At 28.3% G+C, this 19,124-nt stretch overlaps 1 protein-coding gene across 9 annotated transcripts in view; it reads right to left on the bottom strand.

Annotated features, from left to right (window-relative positions):
- The window catches only part of LOC111631677 (C-Jun-amino-terminal kinase-interacting protein 4-like), a 93,921-nt gene that overhangs the window by 24,198 nt on the left and 50,599 nt on the right, over window positions 1-19,124 (bottom strand). For all 9 annotated transcript variants that reach the window (XM_023375980.1, XM_023375983.1, XM_023375981.1 and 6 more), the window contains 3 exons: window positions 15,640-15,798; window positions 10,818-11,001; window positions 3,570-3,800 (listed from right to left, as the gene is read on the bottom strand). In XM_023375980.1, coding sequence (XP_023231748.1) covers window positions 3,570-3,800; window positions 10,818-11,001; window positions 15,640-15,798 — 574 coding nt within the window. The remainder of the gene's footprint in view (window positions 1-3,569; window positions 3,801-10,817; window positions 11,002-15,639; window positions 15,799-19,124) is intronic.

Genomic DNA, 19,124 nt, shown 5'->3' with positions numbered 1-19,124 from the left:
GTATCGTTAAAAATTATTTTTTTATTTTGTACAAACAAAATAAATATATTGAAAAATATAAAAACAATAAAAAATTATACTTCAGAAGTTAATTTAGTATCAAAAACGTAAAATATTTGAGTAGCCGAAGATGTAGCCAAAGATTGCAGCGCCACAGCACTGGCGAAAATTTAAATTTGCCGACTAGAATTCTTTCGGATAATTGACACTCTCCTGTATATAGGATGTTAAGAAATTAGACCAACAAAGTAAAATGGATGGTACAGGGGATCAATACAAGCAGTTTTGGTCATATGAAATAGGTGTCACTGCTGTTTTATGAGATACAGGACCTAAACTTTTAGTGATTGCTGCCATATGATGCATGAATACTATACAGAGAAGCCTAACATTACTGTTAATTCACACTGTTCTAAATACACCTTGAAAACTCTGTGCTGGATAATCTGCAGAACTTACTTAAGCTTGTACAGTTTGTTACTTGCACTTAAAATTTGACATGCAGTTAAAAGTGACCATCAATCCAAAATTAACAACTAATAAACATTCTACTGCTATGTTGCAAGTGACACTGATAGTAGGCTTTCTTATACTACATGCATTCTATGCAAGACAGCAAAGAAACTTTAGGAACCTGTATCTTGTAAGGGGGCTGTAGTGATCCTTCCAGTTCATATAAGCTAAATTGCTTGTGTGGTTCTCCTTTACCATCCATTTCATTTTGTTGGACTAATTTCTTAACACCCTATATAAGTAATAACTTTTGATATGTAACTAAAATTATTATTTTTTATTTTCAAACGTATAAAATTTTGTTTTCAATTCATTAAATTTAACTGTCATTTGTTTTACACAATAGGAGTTATTTAAGAATAACACTTTTTATAAAAAATTATTCAATCAATCCGTGAATCTAAAACCACTGTTGTATAATCATCTTATTTTCTTTAAGGGTCATTTATATTAGATGTTCATTTCCTTAATATGTTATTTTTATATTATTTTGAATTTATCCTATGTATATAATTATTATTAAACCTTTCTTAATATATATAACTTTTAATTATCATTCAATTCAATTAATGCTTAACTCCATCGTCAACTCATGTTTCAAATCAGACCCTCCTAAAATTCCAGAAAGTTTTAATATATTTTTCCACTCAAAAAAGTTTAATTGTGAGTTAAAACACAAGATAATTTTATCCTAACTAGTGTCAGGGGATCTTAACAATAGTCTGAGAAAGTTGAGGTATTTGCATACTTATTAACTTTTGACGGTTAATTAACGGGCATCCCCAGTGAGATGAGAGGTATTCTGGAGCCAATCCCATTCTCACATGATATTAAAAGAGTTCAATGAATAAAAAAATGNTTGTTTCTAATTTGATGAAAATAAAATTACTGATAATAAAAAATTAAAAAAATCCATTCTTTCAATAAATTTAATGTTGTTTGAAAGATTAACATATTATATACGTCTATCCTTCCTTAATCTCCAGATCAGAGTTAGATGAAAGTCGAGACCAGATATGAAATGCTTAGTGACAGGTGGACCCAATTCACTATGAATGAACTTCCAGTGAATTTTCTACAGAATGAAATTAGATAGATGACTAGTATGACTCTGATGTTATCAGGAAAAGTATGATATACAGGGATTAAAATTGAGAGCATATGTTTTACTACTAAAATTGAGAGCATATGTTTTAAATTAAATAGTTAAAAATCATATCATTTGTAGAATGTAATGTTTGGCAATGGAAACAAATTAAAACTTTGTGTTTAAAATATAAAATAAAAATCTGCAGCTCAGCATTGTGAAAATGCTGGGCTGCAGATTTTTATTTTATATTAATTTTATTATTTTATTTTTATTTTAAATTAACTATATCAAATTTTATAATACAAGTATCAAGTATGAGTTTAATAGACAATGATTTTATTTTATCAAAAATATAAAAATAATTTAAAATAATATCATTATTTATTTATTATTGATATTATTTTTCTATGAAAATAAAACTACCAGAAATTTAATTTATTTGTAAAATTATTAACACATTAGCATAGCTTTTTAAACATGCTTAATTTTTCAATTATCATAAGTATATAATTGTCATATCTCAGATATATAAAAGTGTCATTAGACATACACCAGTAGTTAGTCATGATTTTTCTGCACTCACAGATAAAACACGAAATTGTCCATGGTAATTTCAAATCTTTGATGCACACCTTTCAATTCTATTATTGTTAGCTTATGATACTTTCTAATAGTATAATCTATTAATTAAACAAAATGAAAATTATTTAAAGTTTACTTAAGGTAAACAACCACTGAAATTATAATGCAGATGTCCATGTAGTATCTATATACTCTTATCAGATAAAGCAATTATAAGTACAGGTATCCCTTGTACAGTACAACACAGTTTTGCTCTAACACAGCTTTAGAAATGCTCCATACAAAATTTCACAATTTTTAAGTGTAAACTTCCTTATTCAATATTTTTTTAAAATTCAAGCAAGCATGTGTGTTGTCTCAAATTTGTTCATGGATTTTAGAATATTAAAATTTTCAAATTATTTTGTGCTTTTCTTCAGGTTTACTTTAATGAAAATTGATAGGACAAAGAAGAAAAAAATTGCACTAACTTTCCTATCAACCATCACATGTAATTTTTGTTGCTTTCAGACTTTAGTCCTTAAGACTATTGCTGTGTTTTCTTTTATAGATTAATCTTCGTATTTAGTAAAGTTTATTTAAACATTTTTAGGTAAGTGTTATTAAACTGTTTTTTGACCATAGGTATTACTTACTTATGAATGATGACACACAAAATACAGCAGTATCTCAGTATTCAAACACAAATTTTGGAAAAAGTTGCTTGGTACTTGATTAAACAAACACAACCCGCTAGAACAAATTTTTGATTAATAACATATTTTTATTTAATCATCCATAAAAACTTTTTATGATAAAAAAGAAAATGCCCTCATTTAACTAAATTAATATTAACACATAATACAGTACTTTTAATTGTGATTGTTAATTAATTATTGGTTGGAAATAAATTATCAATTGCTTTAATAAACATATTTCTCTTAGTAATGAAAAAGAATAGTATACTTTTGCTAACTTCTGGAACCCAACCTCATGCTTTGCATTAGTCCTTTGTTTTGTATAGCATGGATTCACATAACATGGCACGTTTTTGAAACATAACTACCATGTTATATGTGGGATACCTGTACTCTATTAAAACAATTCAGGTTGATAAGTGAAACATATTTGATAAATATTCAAAATACTTAAGAATAGAATTGTCTGAATTTATTTAATTAAAAATTATATATGAAATTCAAATTTTATAATGAAAATTAATGGATTGTCAATAAATTGAAATTTTTCTTTTAATAAGCTTACAATAGATACAAAGAATAAATTGTATAATAGAACAATTGTAAAAATATTTTTGTATGATCTGTAGACATAATATTGTTAAATAATTTATAAATAATAAGTTAAGAAATATGAAATATAAAAAATATTAAATTGATTTATTTACCAGTATCACTTTGAGTGGCAGGTGTTGGAGAAGGTGGTTTACTAGTTCCAGCAGCAGAACAACTAACAAAAGTAATTTCACCTATTTTGCTTTGAAGAATGTCTGTATTACTTGAGACATTACTATTATCATCACTACAAGATGTTTCACTTATGTTTTTGTTTTTATCTTCAACTTCAACACCCAATTTTAAAAATTCTTCATTTACATCATAATCATTTTCTTTTGCTCCTAAAAATAAAAGAAGAAAAAAATCATACAAAATTCACAATGAATAATTTATTAAAACTATGAAATATAAATAATTAAAAATTATTTCTTTACAATATTTAAAAATGAATAATATAAGTTAATGAATACCATTTTCAATCTTGAATGAAATGCAAAATAGTAAAATCAAAATAAAAGTTCTTAAAGTGCCCATGGCACCTATTTCTTTGGCTTAGTTTGTGAGTCTCATTGTACTGTACATCAATTTCCTTGATGTGCTTTTGAGGAATATTTTAAGGACCCCTTTTATTATCCACTTGAGATCACAACAAATTCAAAAAAATTTTTTAGTTTTGAAATCAATTGTTTTACATCTATTATTAATAGTAAATGGAAAGTGCTTTGTATTAATTATTTTCAACAGAAAAAAATCCCACAAAGATTAATTTATTATAAACTCTTTACAATTTAGATTCTGTTCCCTATTATAAATTATAACAAAGATATGTTTAAGATATTTTAAAATCTTTAAATCAAACTAATCTAAACTGAAATTTTTTCAAACATTATTAAAATTTTATAAAATTTAGCTGTGGCAGTGACTTATTGTTTTTTTAACTTTTTATCCCAACTTTTTGAGATGATAAATTATGTTCATTGTTCATTTCATATAATTCATTTCTTTTACCTTCAACACATTAATTGTTATGAAAATATACATTTGATTTTCCTAGTGCTATTCCCATTAACTATTTTTAATTTAGCCCTCCGTAAGTCGCTAGGAATGGGGCCCTTACTTGAGTCCCATGGGTCTTACAGACCCAGTGTTTTTAATATGAAATAATTCAATTTTATCTATCGCGTAAAAAAACTACAGTTTCTTTGTTGGATTCTGCGCTTTGTTTTATATCTAGTGATATAAATTACTTGCGTATTGACAAAATGAATTTATTAATATTTATTTTCATGTAATTCGATACGAAAAACGCAAAAAAATAAACATATCAAATTTCAACTCGCTGTAATTTATCTCCTGTTTCACCGATTGCCATCGGGTTTGTTTGTAAGTGGGGAAGAAATATGACACTTTCAAGCGAAGTGAGTAGAACTTTTGCACTACTGCGAGAAAATTTGTCAACCGACCCCGCGTTACCCCCTACCGCGAAAGTCAATAAACGTTAATTGTTTTATGACTCTATTTTCAACACTTCTTTTCTGAGTTGTAAATCGACTAATTGACAAAGATTTTACTTCATTTTACTCATAAGAATGTTGTCTTTANATTTATTTTGTTTGTACAAAATAAAGAAATAATTTTTAACAATACAATAGCCATGATTATTATTATAAAAATTTTCGTTAGTTTTAACATCAACGAAAATTCAACGCAAAGCGACACACAATGGAGAAAAATTTCAACATGGGATAGGTTAATATATTTTTTCGCACATAATCCGTTATCCGAACAACCCCAGTCCTCAATTGGTTTGGATAAACGACACTCTACTGTATTATTATACAAATTAATATAAAAATAACTTAAAATTAAAGTAAAGTTTTTAATCTTCAGCTCTATCCCTATTTACTCTGTTAAAATGACCTTGTTTAGTGCTTTGTCATCTTACTGTATATGTTCTCATATTCTTCTGAAGAAGTTAACAGATGTCTAATGTAAGCATGTACTCAGTGGAGAACTGATGAAAGTTTATAAAAATTCAGACATCCTACAATGATTATTAATGATAAAACTATGTTTCTTGTATGACTCACAGAAGAAACTCACCTCATTGACATAGGAAATTAAGCTTTTACCAACAGAGAAAATTTTTTCTCAGGAGATCCAAGGAAAAGATAATTCTTGTGGATTTTTGATATAAAAGGCTTGATGCATTAAAAGTTTGTTTGAAGTAGATCCAGTAACAAAGAGTACTACATTGAATTATATTTTTGGACATTTTTGATACTTTAAGGCAAAAATTGCCTCATCTTGGCAAGCAAAACCTAGATTCACTCCGATTTACTTTATTAAAACTGTAAAATAAATTTGTATAAGTGTCAACAGAAAATCTAAAAATTAGGATTGCAAACATTTGATAGGAAATAATTAATGGCATTGAGGATACTTTAAAGCAATCAAAAAAGTGGCATTTCATATATTAAACTAACTGAAATTAAAAATTTAGTATAGAAATAGCGTGTTATTAAATTTTATAAATAAATAAATATTTATTTGATATTTTACTAAATCATCCTGAAAATGATTTAAACTATCAACAATCTAAACTATTATCACGAAAATGATAGTTTATGTAATCATCCTGAGTAAAGTATAAACAATTTTGAGGTGAAAGATGTCACATAATTGTGCAAATCCAAGTTTCCTCTGAATCACATTTTATATTATATGCAGTCTATTTTTCAAGTACATAAGAACTTAATACCTTGGTTTTTGTTGACTTAGGTTATCATCGATTTTTTCTGTGAAATATTTGTCTCAGGTTTCATTGGTGTGCCCACGTGACTTTGCTGCTAATTTTGCAAAAACAAAGGGTGACCCACGCATTTTCCTGCTCAGTGTAGCATTGTTTCTCACTGTGTCAGCATTACCCCGCACATCTAACCAAACAATTCCATTGTTTTCCTTTCCTTTTAGCTCCACCATGGGACCAAAGAAGGTTTCCAAAGACAGCAGCCCTTTGAAGAAGGCCAGGAACATGATTGAGTTGAAGAAAATCATTGAAAAAATACAAGAGTGGCATTAAGATTGCTAAAATCAGCCACATGTATGGGAAGTTTCCATCCACAATAAGTTCCATTGTGGTAAAAAAGAAAACAATAAAGGAGGATAATACAACAAAAGGCATGAATGTGCAAACAAAACAGAAATTGCAAACAATTGTTGTCTAACAGTTATTATTAATTTGGATCAATCAAAACCAGGGCTCACCAGTGGCCAAGCTGTTCCTTTCCCTGAACACTGGAAATTTGAACATGGGTTTGCACAGGCTGGCCAAGTGGAGTTTTTTGGATTTTCTCCATGTCAGTAACACCTAAATAGGGGCCAGTACCCTTAAAAAGACCTCCTGGAAGGCATTTCCCTTAAGCAGATCACCAAATGTTGCATTGCTGTAACTTAACAAAACAAACAAACAATCAAAACCAGGTTCTGTTCAATGGCAATTCTGTTTCAGTAATCATCATATTAGTCTTTTTATGTTAATTTTATATTATTTTCTTATTGTTTTTAGTAATAAAACACTATATTTATTCTCTATAAAATGTGTTTTTGGTATGTATTTTGAAGTGTGTAGAACAAATTAGTTGGATTTACATTGATTCATATGGAAATAATTTCATCTGTTTTGGATTTTGCCAATTATTATCAAACAGATTATTGAAGAAAACAAAGGTATCACTGTATAATTTTAGAAAATTATGCAATATAGTGCATTATTAATATAGATAGTAAATTAACTTACCCTATTTAAAGTCTTTGCTAAATATGATGTTCCATTTCTTGCAGCTAATGATGGATATTTTCTCTGAAGAAATGAAGTTTCATCTTTTAAAGCATCTTCAATTGTCTGAAAACAAACTAATTATTAATTTTATAAAATTATTGAAATCCTGAAAAAATTTAAAAAACAAAAAATAAATTTTAAGTTAAAATTTTCTGTACTTGTTAAATTTAAGTATTTGATTTATTAAATTAATGTTCGCAAATCACACCTGAATTCAAAATTTCCAGCAAATAAAAGTCAAAAACACATATTGAACGTTTTCGGCCACTAAATTTATCTGTCTTCCTCAGGAAATACCAACTGGAAAAACCATTCTATAAATAGAACTTAGCTGCCTTTTAAATTTTTTAAAAGAACGAAAACGGCTGTGACGTATCGTGTATGACATATATTATGAGTCTAGATAGTCATACATTATACACGATACGTCACAGCCGTTTTCGTTCTTTTAAAAAATTTAAAAGGCAGCTAAGTTCTATTTATAGAATGGTTTTTCCAGTTGGTATTTCCTGAGGAAGACAGATAAATTTAGTGGCCGAAAACGTTCAATATGTGTTTTTGACTTTTATTTGCTGGAAATTTTGAATTCAGGTGTGATTTGCGAACATTAATTTAATAAATCAAATACTTAAATTTAACAAGTACAGAAAATTTTAACTTAAAATTTATTTTTTGTTTTTTAAATTTTTTCAGGATTTCAATAATTTTATAAAATTAATAATTAGTTTGTTTTCAGACAATTGAAGATGCTTTAAAAGATGAAACTTCATTTCTTCAGAGAAAATATCCATCATTAGCTGCAAGAAATGGAACATCATATTTAGCAAAGACTTTAAATAGGGTAAGTTAATTTACTATCTATATTAATAATGCACTATATTGCATAATTTTCTAAAATTATACAGTGATACCTTTGTTTTCTTCAATAATCTGTTTGATAATAATTGGCAAAATCCAAAACAGATGAAATTATTTCCATATGAATCAATGTAAATCCAACTAATTTGTTCTACACACTTCAAAATACATACCAAAAACACATTTTATAGAGAATAAATATAGTGTTTTATTACTAAAAACAATAAGAAAATAATATAAAATTAACATAAAAAGACTAATATGATGATTACTGAAACAGAATTGCCATTGAACAGAACCTGGTTTTGATTGTTTGTTTGTTTTGTTAAGTTACAGCAATGCAACATTTGGTGATCTGCTTAAGGGAAATGCCTTCCAGGAGGTCTTTTTAAGGGTACTGGCCCCTATTTAGGTGTTACTGACATGGAGAAAATCCAAAAAACTCCACTTGGCCAGCCTGTGCAAACCCATGTTCAAATTTCCAGTGTTCAGGGAAAGGAACAGCTTGGCCACTGGTGAGCCCTGGTTTTGATTGATCCAAATTAATAATAACTGTTAGACAACAATTGTTTGCAATTTCTGTTTTGTTTGCACATTCATGCCTTTTGTTGTATTATCCTCCTTTATTGTTTTCTTTTTTACCACAATGGAACTTATTGTGGATGGAAACTTCCCATACATGTGGCTGATTTTAGCAATCTTAATGCCACTCTTGTATTTTTTCAATGATTTTCTTCAACTCAATCATGTTCCTGGCCTTCTTCAAAGGGCTGCTGTCTTTGGAAACCTTCTTTGGTCCCATGGTGGAGCTAAAAGGAAAGGAAAACAATGGAATTGTTTGGTTAGATGTGCGGGGTAATGCTGACACAGTGAGAAACAATGCTACACTGAGCAGGAAAATGCGTGGGTCACCCTTTGTTTTTGCAAAATTAGCAGCAAAGTCACGTGGGCACACCAATGAAACCTGAGACAAATATTTCACAGAAAAAATCGATGATAACCTAAGTCAACAAAAACCAAGGTATTAAGTTCTTATGTACTTGAAAAATAGACTGCATATAATATAAAATGTGATTCAGAGGAAACTTGGATTTGCACAATTATGTGACATCTTTCACCTCAAAATTGTTTATACTTTACTCAGGATGATTACATAAACTATCATTTTCGTGATAATAGTTTAGATTGTTGATAGTTTAAATCATTTTCAGGATGATTTAGTAAAATATCAAATAAATATTTATTTATTTATAAAATTTAATAACACGCTATTTCTATACTAAATTTTTAATTTCAGTTAGTTTAATATATGAAATGCCACTTTTTTGATTGCTTTAAAGTATCCTCAATGCCATTAATTATTTCCTATCAAATGTTTGCAATCCTAATTTTTAGATTTTCTGTTGACACTTATACAAATTTATTTTACAGTTTTAATAAAGTAAATCGGAGTGAATCTAGGTTTTGCTTGCCAAGATGAGGCAATTTTTGCCTTAAAGTATCAAAAATGTCCAAAAATATAATTCAATGTAGTACTCTTTGTTACTGGATCTACTTCAAACAAACTTTTAATGCATCAAGCCTTTTATATCAAAAATCCACAAGAATTATCTTTTCCTTGGATCTCCTGAGAAAAAATTTTCTCTGTTGGTAAAAGCTTAATTTCCTATGTCAATGAGGTGAGTTTCTTCTGTGAGTCATACAAGAAACATAGTTTTATCATTAATAATCATTGTAGGATGTCTGAATTTTTATAAACTTTCATCAGTTCTCCACTGAGTACATGCTTACATTAGACATCTGTTAACTTCTTCAGAAGAATATGAGAACATATACAGTAAGATGACAAAGCACTAAACAAGGTCATTTTAACAGAGTAAATAGGGATAGAGCTGAAGATTAAAAACTTTACTTTAATTTTAAGTTATTTTTATATTAATTTGTATAATAATACAGTAGAGTGTCGTTTATCCAAACCAATTGAGGACTGGGGTTGTTCGGATAACGGATTATGTGCGAAAAAATATATTAACCTATCCCATGTTGAAATTTTTCTCCATTGTGTGTCGCTTTGCGTTGAATTTTCGTTGATGTTAAAACTAACGAAAATTTTTATAATAATAATCATGGCTATTGTATTGTTAAAAATTATTTCTTTATTTTGTACAAACAAAATAAATTTATTGAAAAATATAAAAACAAAAAAAACTTTAGAAGTTAATCTAGTATCAAAAATGTTTGATTCAGCATGACACACAGTCCTCAGAAAAACATTACACAAGAGTGCCAGTGCTGCCAGCTAAAAAACACACCAACATAAAAAATATTGGAGTAGCCCAAGATATAGCCAAAGATTGCAGTGCTACAGCACTAGCAAAAATTTAAATTTGCCAACTGGAATTCTTTCAGATAACTGACGTTTCGGATAACCGACTTTTGGATAAACGATACTCTACTGTATTAATATATCAAAAGTGAAAGCTTTATAACTTAATAATGAAAAATAAAATGCCCAAAACTGTTTGATGTTTAAAGTTAGAAAATAATAGATTTATTAAAAACAACTTTAATCTTTAAATTATTTGTAAAGTTAAAAGAATTTCCACTTTTGACTTACTAAATAAATTTCACAATTTTAAAAATATTAGCATGTACTCACCAGGAACACTAGCAATGCATAATAAATAGGAAGAGCAAATACTAAATGAATCCAAAACATCACCAGGATTATTAGCATCAATTACTGTCACTTTACTATTACCATGAGTACTAGTACAAATCCAAACAAGTGATGATAAACATTTCTCAATTTCTTCATGTTCTTTTCTTTCTTTATTGTGTTCCTGAAAATGCAGGAATATTTTAAATTTTATATTTTTCATAACCATAAAATAAATTAATAAACTGAATACTTATATTTCAACTCACTGTATGTTAATAATTAAGGTATTATTATTGTAAGACAAAATTTACTTAATTTTTTAATACATACAAGAAGGTAAATAATACAATAAAATATACTGGAAATATTTCCTAATGATAACCCACTTTTATAAATTCTTGAAGTAAAAATTAAGATATTATTATTAAATAATCTACGTGCAAATTTTATAATTTCTAAAAGCTTGTGTAAAGAATTAAACTGAATATGTTGGAGCATATTGGAAGATTAAATTACATTAGATTGAAAGAATACATTAATCTATAAGAAAGGATTAAAAAATATGTAATTATAAAATTATGTTTTTTTTCAAGTTAAAATGTACATAACTTATGTGCTGTACATATATAAATAAAATTACAGTAGAGGGTCATTTATCCGAAAGAATTCCAGTCGGCAAATTTAAATTTTCGCCAGTGCTGTGGCGCTGCAATCTTTGGCTATGTCTCGGACTACTCAAATATTTTACGTTTCTGATACTAAATTAACTTCTGAAGTATAATTTTTTATTGTTTTTATATTTTTCAATATATTTATTTTGTTTGTACAAATTAAAAAAATAATTTTTTACGATACAATAGTCTTCGTTAGGTTTAACATCAATGCAAATTCAACGTGAAGCGACACGCAACGGATAAAGATTTCAACATTGGATAGGTTGATATATTTTTTTGTACATAATCAGTTATCCAAAATATTGATTTTCCGAACAACCCCAGTCCCCAATTGATTCGGATAAATGACGCTCTACTGTATATACAGAATATCCCATGTAAAACTGATTCCACTCACTGAAAGGACGCTTATTAGAAACTTTATTTTAAAATTATTTAAACATACAGAAACTTACAGAAATTGAATTGTTAAAAGTTGTATCCTTGTGCATCTATGTAACTATATATGCATAATCATGTTCAGACTGACTTTACATAAAATACCAATGTTGATAGCCTCATTGCTTCTGCAAATGCCTTCCACCTGCTTATAGTTCTGAGATTGATATCATACACTTTTCCTTTTAAATATCTCCTATAAATTTGTATGACTAATTTTTCATCAAAATTTCCTACAAAATTATATCATTAATGTTTCATCAACTCAGTCAGGTCAATTTTAAGGGAGACAATCTGTATCTACTTGCATGTATATGTGCAAAAACGTGCAAAAATGTATTTATGTACACACACAAGCACTATATAATTACAAAATTATTTCATTTAGTAATCCTTTCCTGTATTTTATTTTTTAATTCAATAATGACTACACAGTTAGGATGGCAAAAGTATCATTACTGAGGGACCATATTTGAGTCTGGTCAGATCAGTCAGGAATTTTTCATAAGATAGATATGTCAAATCATCGAATCAGTTGGGTGTTCCTTTGCAGACCTTACTGAACTCTCAACGAAACATATGTTTTAAACTGTCTATTGTGAAAAAAGTAAAAAAATCCAAATTTGTTTAAATAATGTATATTCACAAAAAGTTTGTAGAGTTTATTTTATTTTTCTTACACAACTGTGTATTTTTCCAATTTAAGTACATCATTTTTTATATCTTAGCCTAAAGAGTTTGTTTTATTTTTATCTATAAATCATTTTGAAATACATTTCCAAATGCATCTCCCTTATTTATTATAAGATTTTATCTTGAGAATGGATACTGGTACAACAGATGGATCATATAAATTTTATTTGTAAATATTATTTATCTTTTAAATGACTTAACTTTGAACATTCCAGAGTTTGAATGTTAAATTCAAGAGAAATTCAACTCAAAGTTTGAATGATGCTTCTACTTTCAAATTGACATGCAGTGAAAAAATGCACTCACTGCATAAAAGCCATCTGTTGTGCATCCAAGTTATCTCACTCTCGCTGTGAAAGCATCTTACGTTAATTTAAGCTTATCTGTTTTCAGTACTTTTCTCACTTTATTTTTGATGTGTTTGGTTATATATGTAACCCCCTATTAACCATAGCATCCAAGAATGTGGAAACAACAATGCCTAAGAAGTTGTAGTATCAATGAATTAGATAAAAAAGGAATTTTTGCAAAAGTGTGAAAGCAGTACACATGTGACAGATCTGGTGGCCATGTTTAAATGCCAGTCAACAGTGTGTACCATTTTTAAGAACAAGAAAGCAATAAAAAAATGTGGCTAAAGGTGTAAATCAAAATCCTCAACTAGTAGTGCTAACAGACAGGAGAGAGAGATAGAGAGAGAAAACCAGAAGTACAGTTATTTGATGTGTTTATGGAAAGTGACCCCCATCCCAAACAATAATCTTTTTCTTCCTCTCTGCCAGCCACATGAGACATCATCATTCCTCAGTAAGATACAAAAAATATAATTTTCATTTTATTATACAGTATTTATGTATTTTATTTATTGTCTTCATTTAGGGCATATTATTTTTACTTAAAATTCTAAAATTATGTGTACTTGCTGTTTATCAAAATGTGTTTTGTTTAGGGTCTGGAAACAGATTAATTCACTTTCCATTATTTGTAATGGAAAAACTTTGCTCAGACTTTGAACAATTCAGAGTTCAAATGGTCTCCTATAACCATATAATATATACATACATATACATACACAAATTTTTATTGACATATTCTATGTATATATATTGAATATGTCAAAACAAACATGAAAATATATAGTTCTTTGATGTTGCAAAGAAGTTACAAAACCTGATAATGGCTGATATAGAAAGCTTGAAAATATCAATTTTTAATCAAATAATTTGCTGGAGAACTGAATGGAAAAGTAACAAATAAAATTACATTCATTTTTAACTGCCAAAAAAAAAAAAAAAACTTAACTATCAAGATCATTGGTTGTTTGAATTGCATCATATGCAAAAACTGACAAGTTATATTAGAGTATACAACTAATTTTTCAAATGAATTAACAACCATGATAGTATATAAGAAGATACAACCAATGGAAGTGTGTATTCATGAGAACTGATACATTATTAAATTCATTCTCAAATATTGTTCAGAAAGTTCGCAGCAGTTTTTGATAACCGACAGTTGAGACACTGATCGATGTGAAAATGATTAGAATCGTACAAACCAATAAATATTATGATAAATGACCTTGAGACGTGTCCGTTACAAAAAGATTGTTAAGATTATTCAAATGTCGTTTAATTTGTCTCATTACAAAAATGGATGCAAACGATATGCATTATCAACACTTGTTTCTTTTTTTTTATTGCAAAGGCAAAAATGCTGTACAAACAGCAAAAAAATATTTGATGTTTATGGTGGGAGTGCTGTAGCAGAATCAACTGTTCAAAAGTGGTTTGCAAAATTTAAAGTGGGTAATTTCAGCCTTGAAGATGCTCCCCACTCAGGAAGATCTGTTATTGAAGAGGACCAGATCAAAGCATTTTTGAATGAAAACCCTCATTATACAACTCAAGAAATTGCAGATATAGTGAAGTCATCAAACAGTACTGTATTTCAACATCTAAAGAAGCTCGGATACATGAATTGTTATGGCATTTGGATACCTCACCACTTAACAAAAAAAAAAAAAACTTATTGGATTGCATCTCTATTTATGATTCTCTTGAAAGACGAAATGAAAATGACCCTTTTCTGAAGTGTTTAGTAACAGATGATAAAAAGTGGATTGTTTATAACAACATCAGCCAAAAACAATCATGGGGTAAGAAAATGAACCACCAATAAAACTCCAAAGGCCAGTCTTCATCCAAAGAAGATCATGCTCACAGTCTGGTGGGATTGGAAAGGAATCCTGTACTATGAGCTGCTTCCACAGAATCAAACAATTGATTCTGATAAGTATTGTTTCCAATTGGATAAACTGAACATGGCAATTAAAGAAAAATGTTCGGAACTGGCCAATAGAAAAGGCATTGTGTTTCACCAAGATAATGCCAAATCGCACACGTCTTTATGAACATGCCAAAAATTATTGGAATTAGACTGGGATGTTTTACCTCACATCCATACTCACCTGACCTTGCCCCATCAAACTACCTTCTGTTCCGTTCTCTGCAAAATTCCCTTCATGATAAAATCTTTGACACTTTGGAAGCTTACAAAAACCATATGGATCAGTTTTTTGTGGGAAAAACTGGAAAGTTCTATGAAGAGGGTATCATGAAGCTCCCCATAGATGACAACAGATCATTAAAAACAATCGCACATATGTAATGGAATAAAAGTATATTTTTAGTTTTAAAACAGTTTCTTTTATTTCTCTTAAAAATCACTATAAACTTTCCAAACAAAGCAATATTTTGAGAGGAAAATATATGTGCTTGTTCAAATTTTCATATTATAAAAAGTACACATTTCAATTGATTGAAATAACAGAAATTTATGCATCACATATATTAGAAAAGTTCCATATATTATAAATACATATTTAAATAATCTTGTGAAATTATAATAATAATAATAAATGTTAACTTATTACTTTTATATTACCTAGTTAAAAACTATATTGAATATTAAACATTAATACATTTAATTATTTCTATTAAATTTAAACTTACCATTAGCTCACGATCTAACTTCTCTACTTCTGTAAGAGTTTCACTTCCAACAGTTAATTCCTTCTCTGGGGGAGAAGAATAGAAGACACTAGCACCAACAATATCACCTCCATCTAATGTTTTGCCACCAGTAAGATTAACTCCAGCTGCACACCATATCTATATAAAATTAAAATATAAGACTAATCTGACATTTCTACAATGACTTCATCTGTAATTTCCAACATATATTTATATTGATAAACTATAAAATTTTATATTATTATAACCAAATGTTTAAAAAAATCAATTCTATTTTAATAAATTTATTAAGACAACTTAATTATTATTTATATTGAAAATATAATTTTAGAACTCATATAATATCTAACATATCTAGTTTGTAATTTGCCAAAGAAATTACAACAAATAAGACCTAATGTTTACACCAGCATATATTTTTTTAAACTAAAAAATAAAAGTTAAAATTTTCTTCCAGCTGCAGGTTACTATGTATAAAAGAGAGAAATAGTAAAAATGTAAAATTTGACATCCTTTTAGCATGATAACCGCTAATAAAACATTTCAATTTTTTTTCTTCTTAAATCAATTTTTATGTATTTTGTATGATGATACAATAATGTTAATATGTATTGTAATATACTTATTTTACATACATAGCTTGTCTAGAAGAAACCAAACTTTTGCTCTAGGAAGAAAAACTACAAGAAATATTTTTTATAAATATGTTTATTTATTCAAAATAAGCTCCCTCTGCAGCTATACAATGTTCAGAACAAAGTAATGAGCATTTCAAAAGACTATTTCAGCACCTGTTTTGGCACCTGATTCAGTACTGCTGTCATAGCAGCCTCAATCTCAGGAATGTCCTTGTAACGAGTTCCTTAAATTGGAATTTTAAGTTTTGGAAACAGAAAATAGTCACAGAAAGTCAGATCGAAAGAATAGGGAGGATAATCAAAGGTTACAATATCTTTTTTAGCCAAAAATTGACAAAAAGCCATACTCTTATGTGAGGGTGTATTGTAATGCAGCAGTGTCCAGCTTCCTTGAATGTGAAACACCAGCCATATGCATAAAATATGGTTCCAAAGACATTCCAAAATACCAAAATAATATTTTTCAGTGACATTCTGGCCATTTGGAACAAATTCCTTGTACACAATACTCTTGGAGTTGTAAAAACAGATAAGCATTGTCTTGATCTGTGATTTTTGGAAGTGAAGTTTTTTCAGCAAGGTTCATCTGATGATTTCCATATGGAACTTTGACATTAGAGAGGTTGCAGCCAAAGTTCAAACGTTAAACTTGTACAGCAAGCAGAAGTACATGTTTGACGTTTGAACTCCAAGTAAAACATGTTGCGCTACATCTTCATGTTGTGCACTGACTCATGGGATATTGTTTAAAAATGGTGGAAATGTTTAACAAGGATGAATGTTACTAGCAAAGGTAAATAAACAAATTAAACTATTTTAAAGTATTTACAGAATGTTTAATAACACTAAATAATTCTTTTTAATTAGCGTCGTGTCTCCTACCATATGATGGGATAATAGGATTACCTCATACTTTTGTTGAGGGAAGTAGTGGTTTATGTAAATTCAAAAGAAGTTCAGAAAATTATTTTTAGAAAATTTACAAATCTATTATGCTGTTGTTGGTAGAAGATGCTGTGAAAGAACAAACCTACTCCTACAGAATTATAAGCTATTATGAACACAAATATATGTAAATTCTATAGGCACTTCACATCACTTGCAAAAAAATTAAATAATTAAATAATTTCTGGATTAAAATAGTCTGTTTCTTTACATTATTATTCATAAATGCTTAAATAATCGTTATCTTAATAAAACAAATCATAATTTTAACCCCAAACACAAAAAAATGAANATTTTTGTATGATCTGTAGACATAATATTGTTAAATAATTTATAAATAATAAGTTAAGAAATATGAAATATAAAAAATATTAAATTGATTTATTTACCAGTATCACTTTGAGTGGCAGGTGTTGGAGAAGGTGGTTTACTAGTTCCAGCAGCAGAACAACTAACAAAAGTAATTTCACCTATTTTGCTTTGAAGAATGTCTGTATTACTTGAGACATTACTATTATCATCACTACAAGATGTTTCACTTATGTTTTTGTTTTTATCTTCAACTTCAACACCCAATTTTAAAAATTCTTCATTTACATCATAATCATTTTCTTTTGCTCCTAAAAATAAAAGAAGAAAAAAATCATACAAAATTCACAATGAATAATTTATTAAAACTATGAAATATAAATAATTAAAAATTATTTCTTTACAATATTTAAAAATGAATAATATAAGTTAATGAATACCATTTTCAATCTTGAATGAAATGCAAAATAGTAAAATCAAAATAAAAGTTCTTAAAGTGCCCATGGCACCTATTTCTTTGGCTTAGTTTGTGAGTCTCATTGTACTGTACATCAATTTCCTTGATGTGCTTTTGAGGAATATTTTAAGGACCCCTTTTATTATCCACTTGAGATCACAACAAATTCAAAAAAATTTTTTAGTTTTGAAATCAATTGTTTTACATCTATTATTAATAGTAAATGGAAAGTGCTTTGTATTAATTATTTTCAACAGAAAAAAATCCCACAAAGATTAATTTATTATAAACTCTTTACAATTTAGATTCTGTTCCCTATTATAAATTATAACAAAGATATGTTTAAGATATTTTAAAATCTTTAAATCAAACTAATCTAAACTGAAATTTTTTCAAACATTATTAAAATTTTATAAAATTTAGCTGTGGCAGTGACTTATTGTTTTTTTAACTTTTTATCCCAACTTTTTGAGATGATAAAATATGTTCATTGTTCATTTCATATAATTCATTTCTTTTACCTTCAACACATTAATTGTTATGAAAATATACATTTGATTTTCCTAGTGCTATTCCCATTAACTATTTTTAATTTAGCCCTCCGTAAGTCGCTAGGAATGGGGCCCTTACTTGAGTCGCATGGGTCTTACAGACCCAGTGTTTTTAATATGAAATAATTCAATTTTATCTATCGCGTAAAAAAACTACAGTTTCTTTGTTGGATTCTGCGCTTTGTTTTATATCTAGTGATATAAATTACTTGCGTATTGACAAAATGAATTTATTAATATTTATTTTCATGTAATTCGATACGAAAAACGCAAAAAAATAAACATATCAAATTTCAACTCGCTGTAATTTATCTCCTGTTTCACCGATTGCCATCGGGTTTGTTTGTAAGTGGGGAAGAAATATGACACTTTCAAGCGAAGTGAGTAGAACTTTTGCACTACTGCGAGAAAATTTGTCAACCGACCCCGCGTTACCCCCTACCGCGAAAGTCAATAAACGTTAATTGTTTTATGACTCTATTTTCAACACTTCTTTTCTGAGTTGTAAATCGACTAATTGACAAAGATTTTACTTCATTTTACTCATAAGAATGTTGTCTTTAT

The sequence above is a fragment of the Centruroides sculpturatus genome, unplaced genomic scaffold (genome assembly GCF_000671375.1).
Source record: "Centruroides sculpturatus isolate CEXI.00-Female unplaced genomic scaffold, Cexi_2.0 scaffold595, whole genome shotgun sequence".
NCBI classification, from domain to species: domain Eukaryota; kingdom Metazoa; phylum Arthropoda; class Arachnida; order Scorpiones; family Buthidae; genus Centruroides; species Centruroides sculpturatus.
This window is presented reverse-complemented; position numbering and strand designations above follow the sequence as displayed.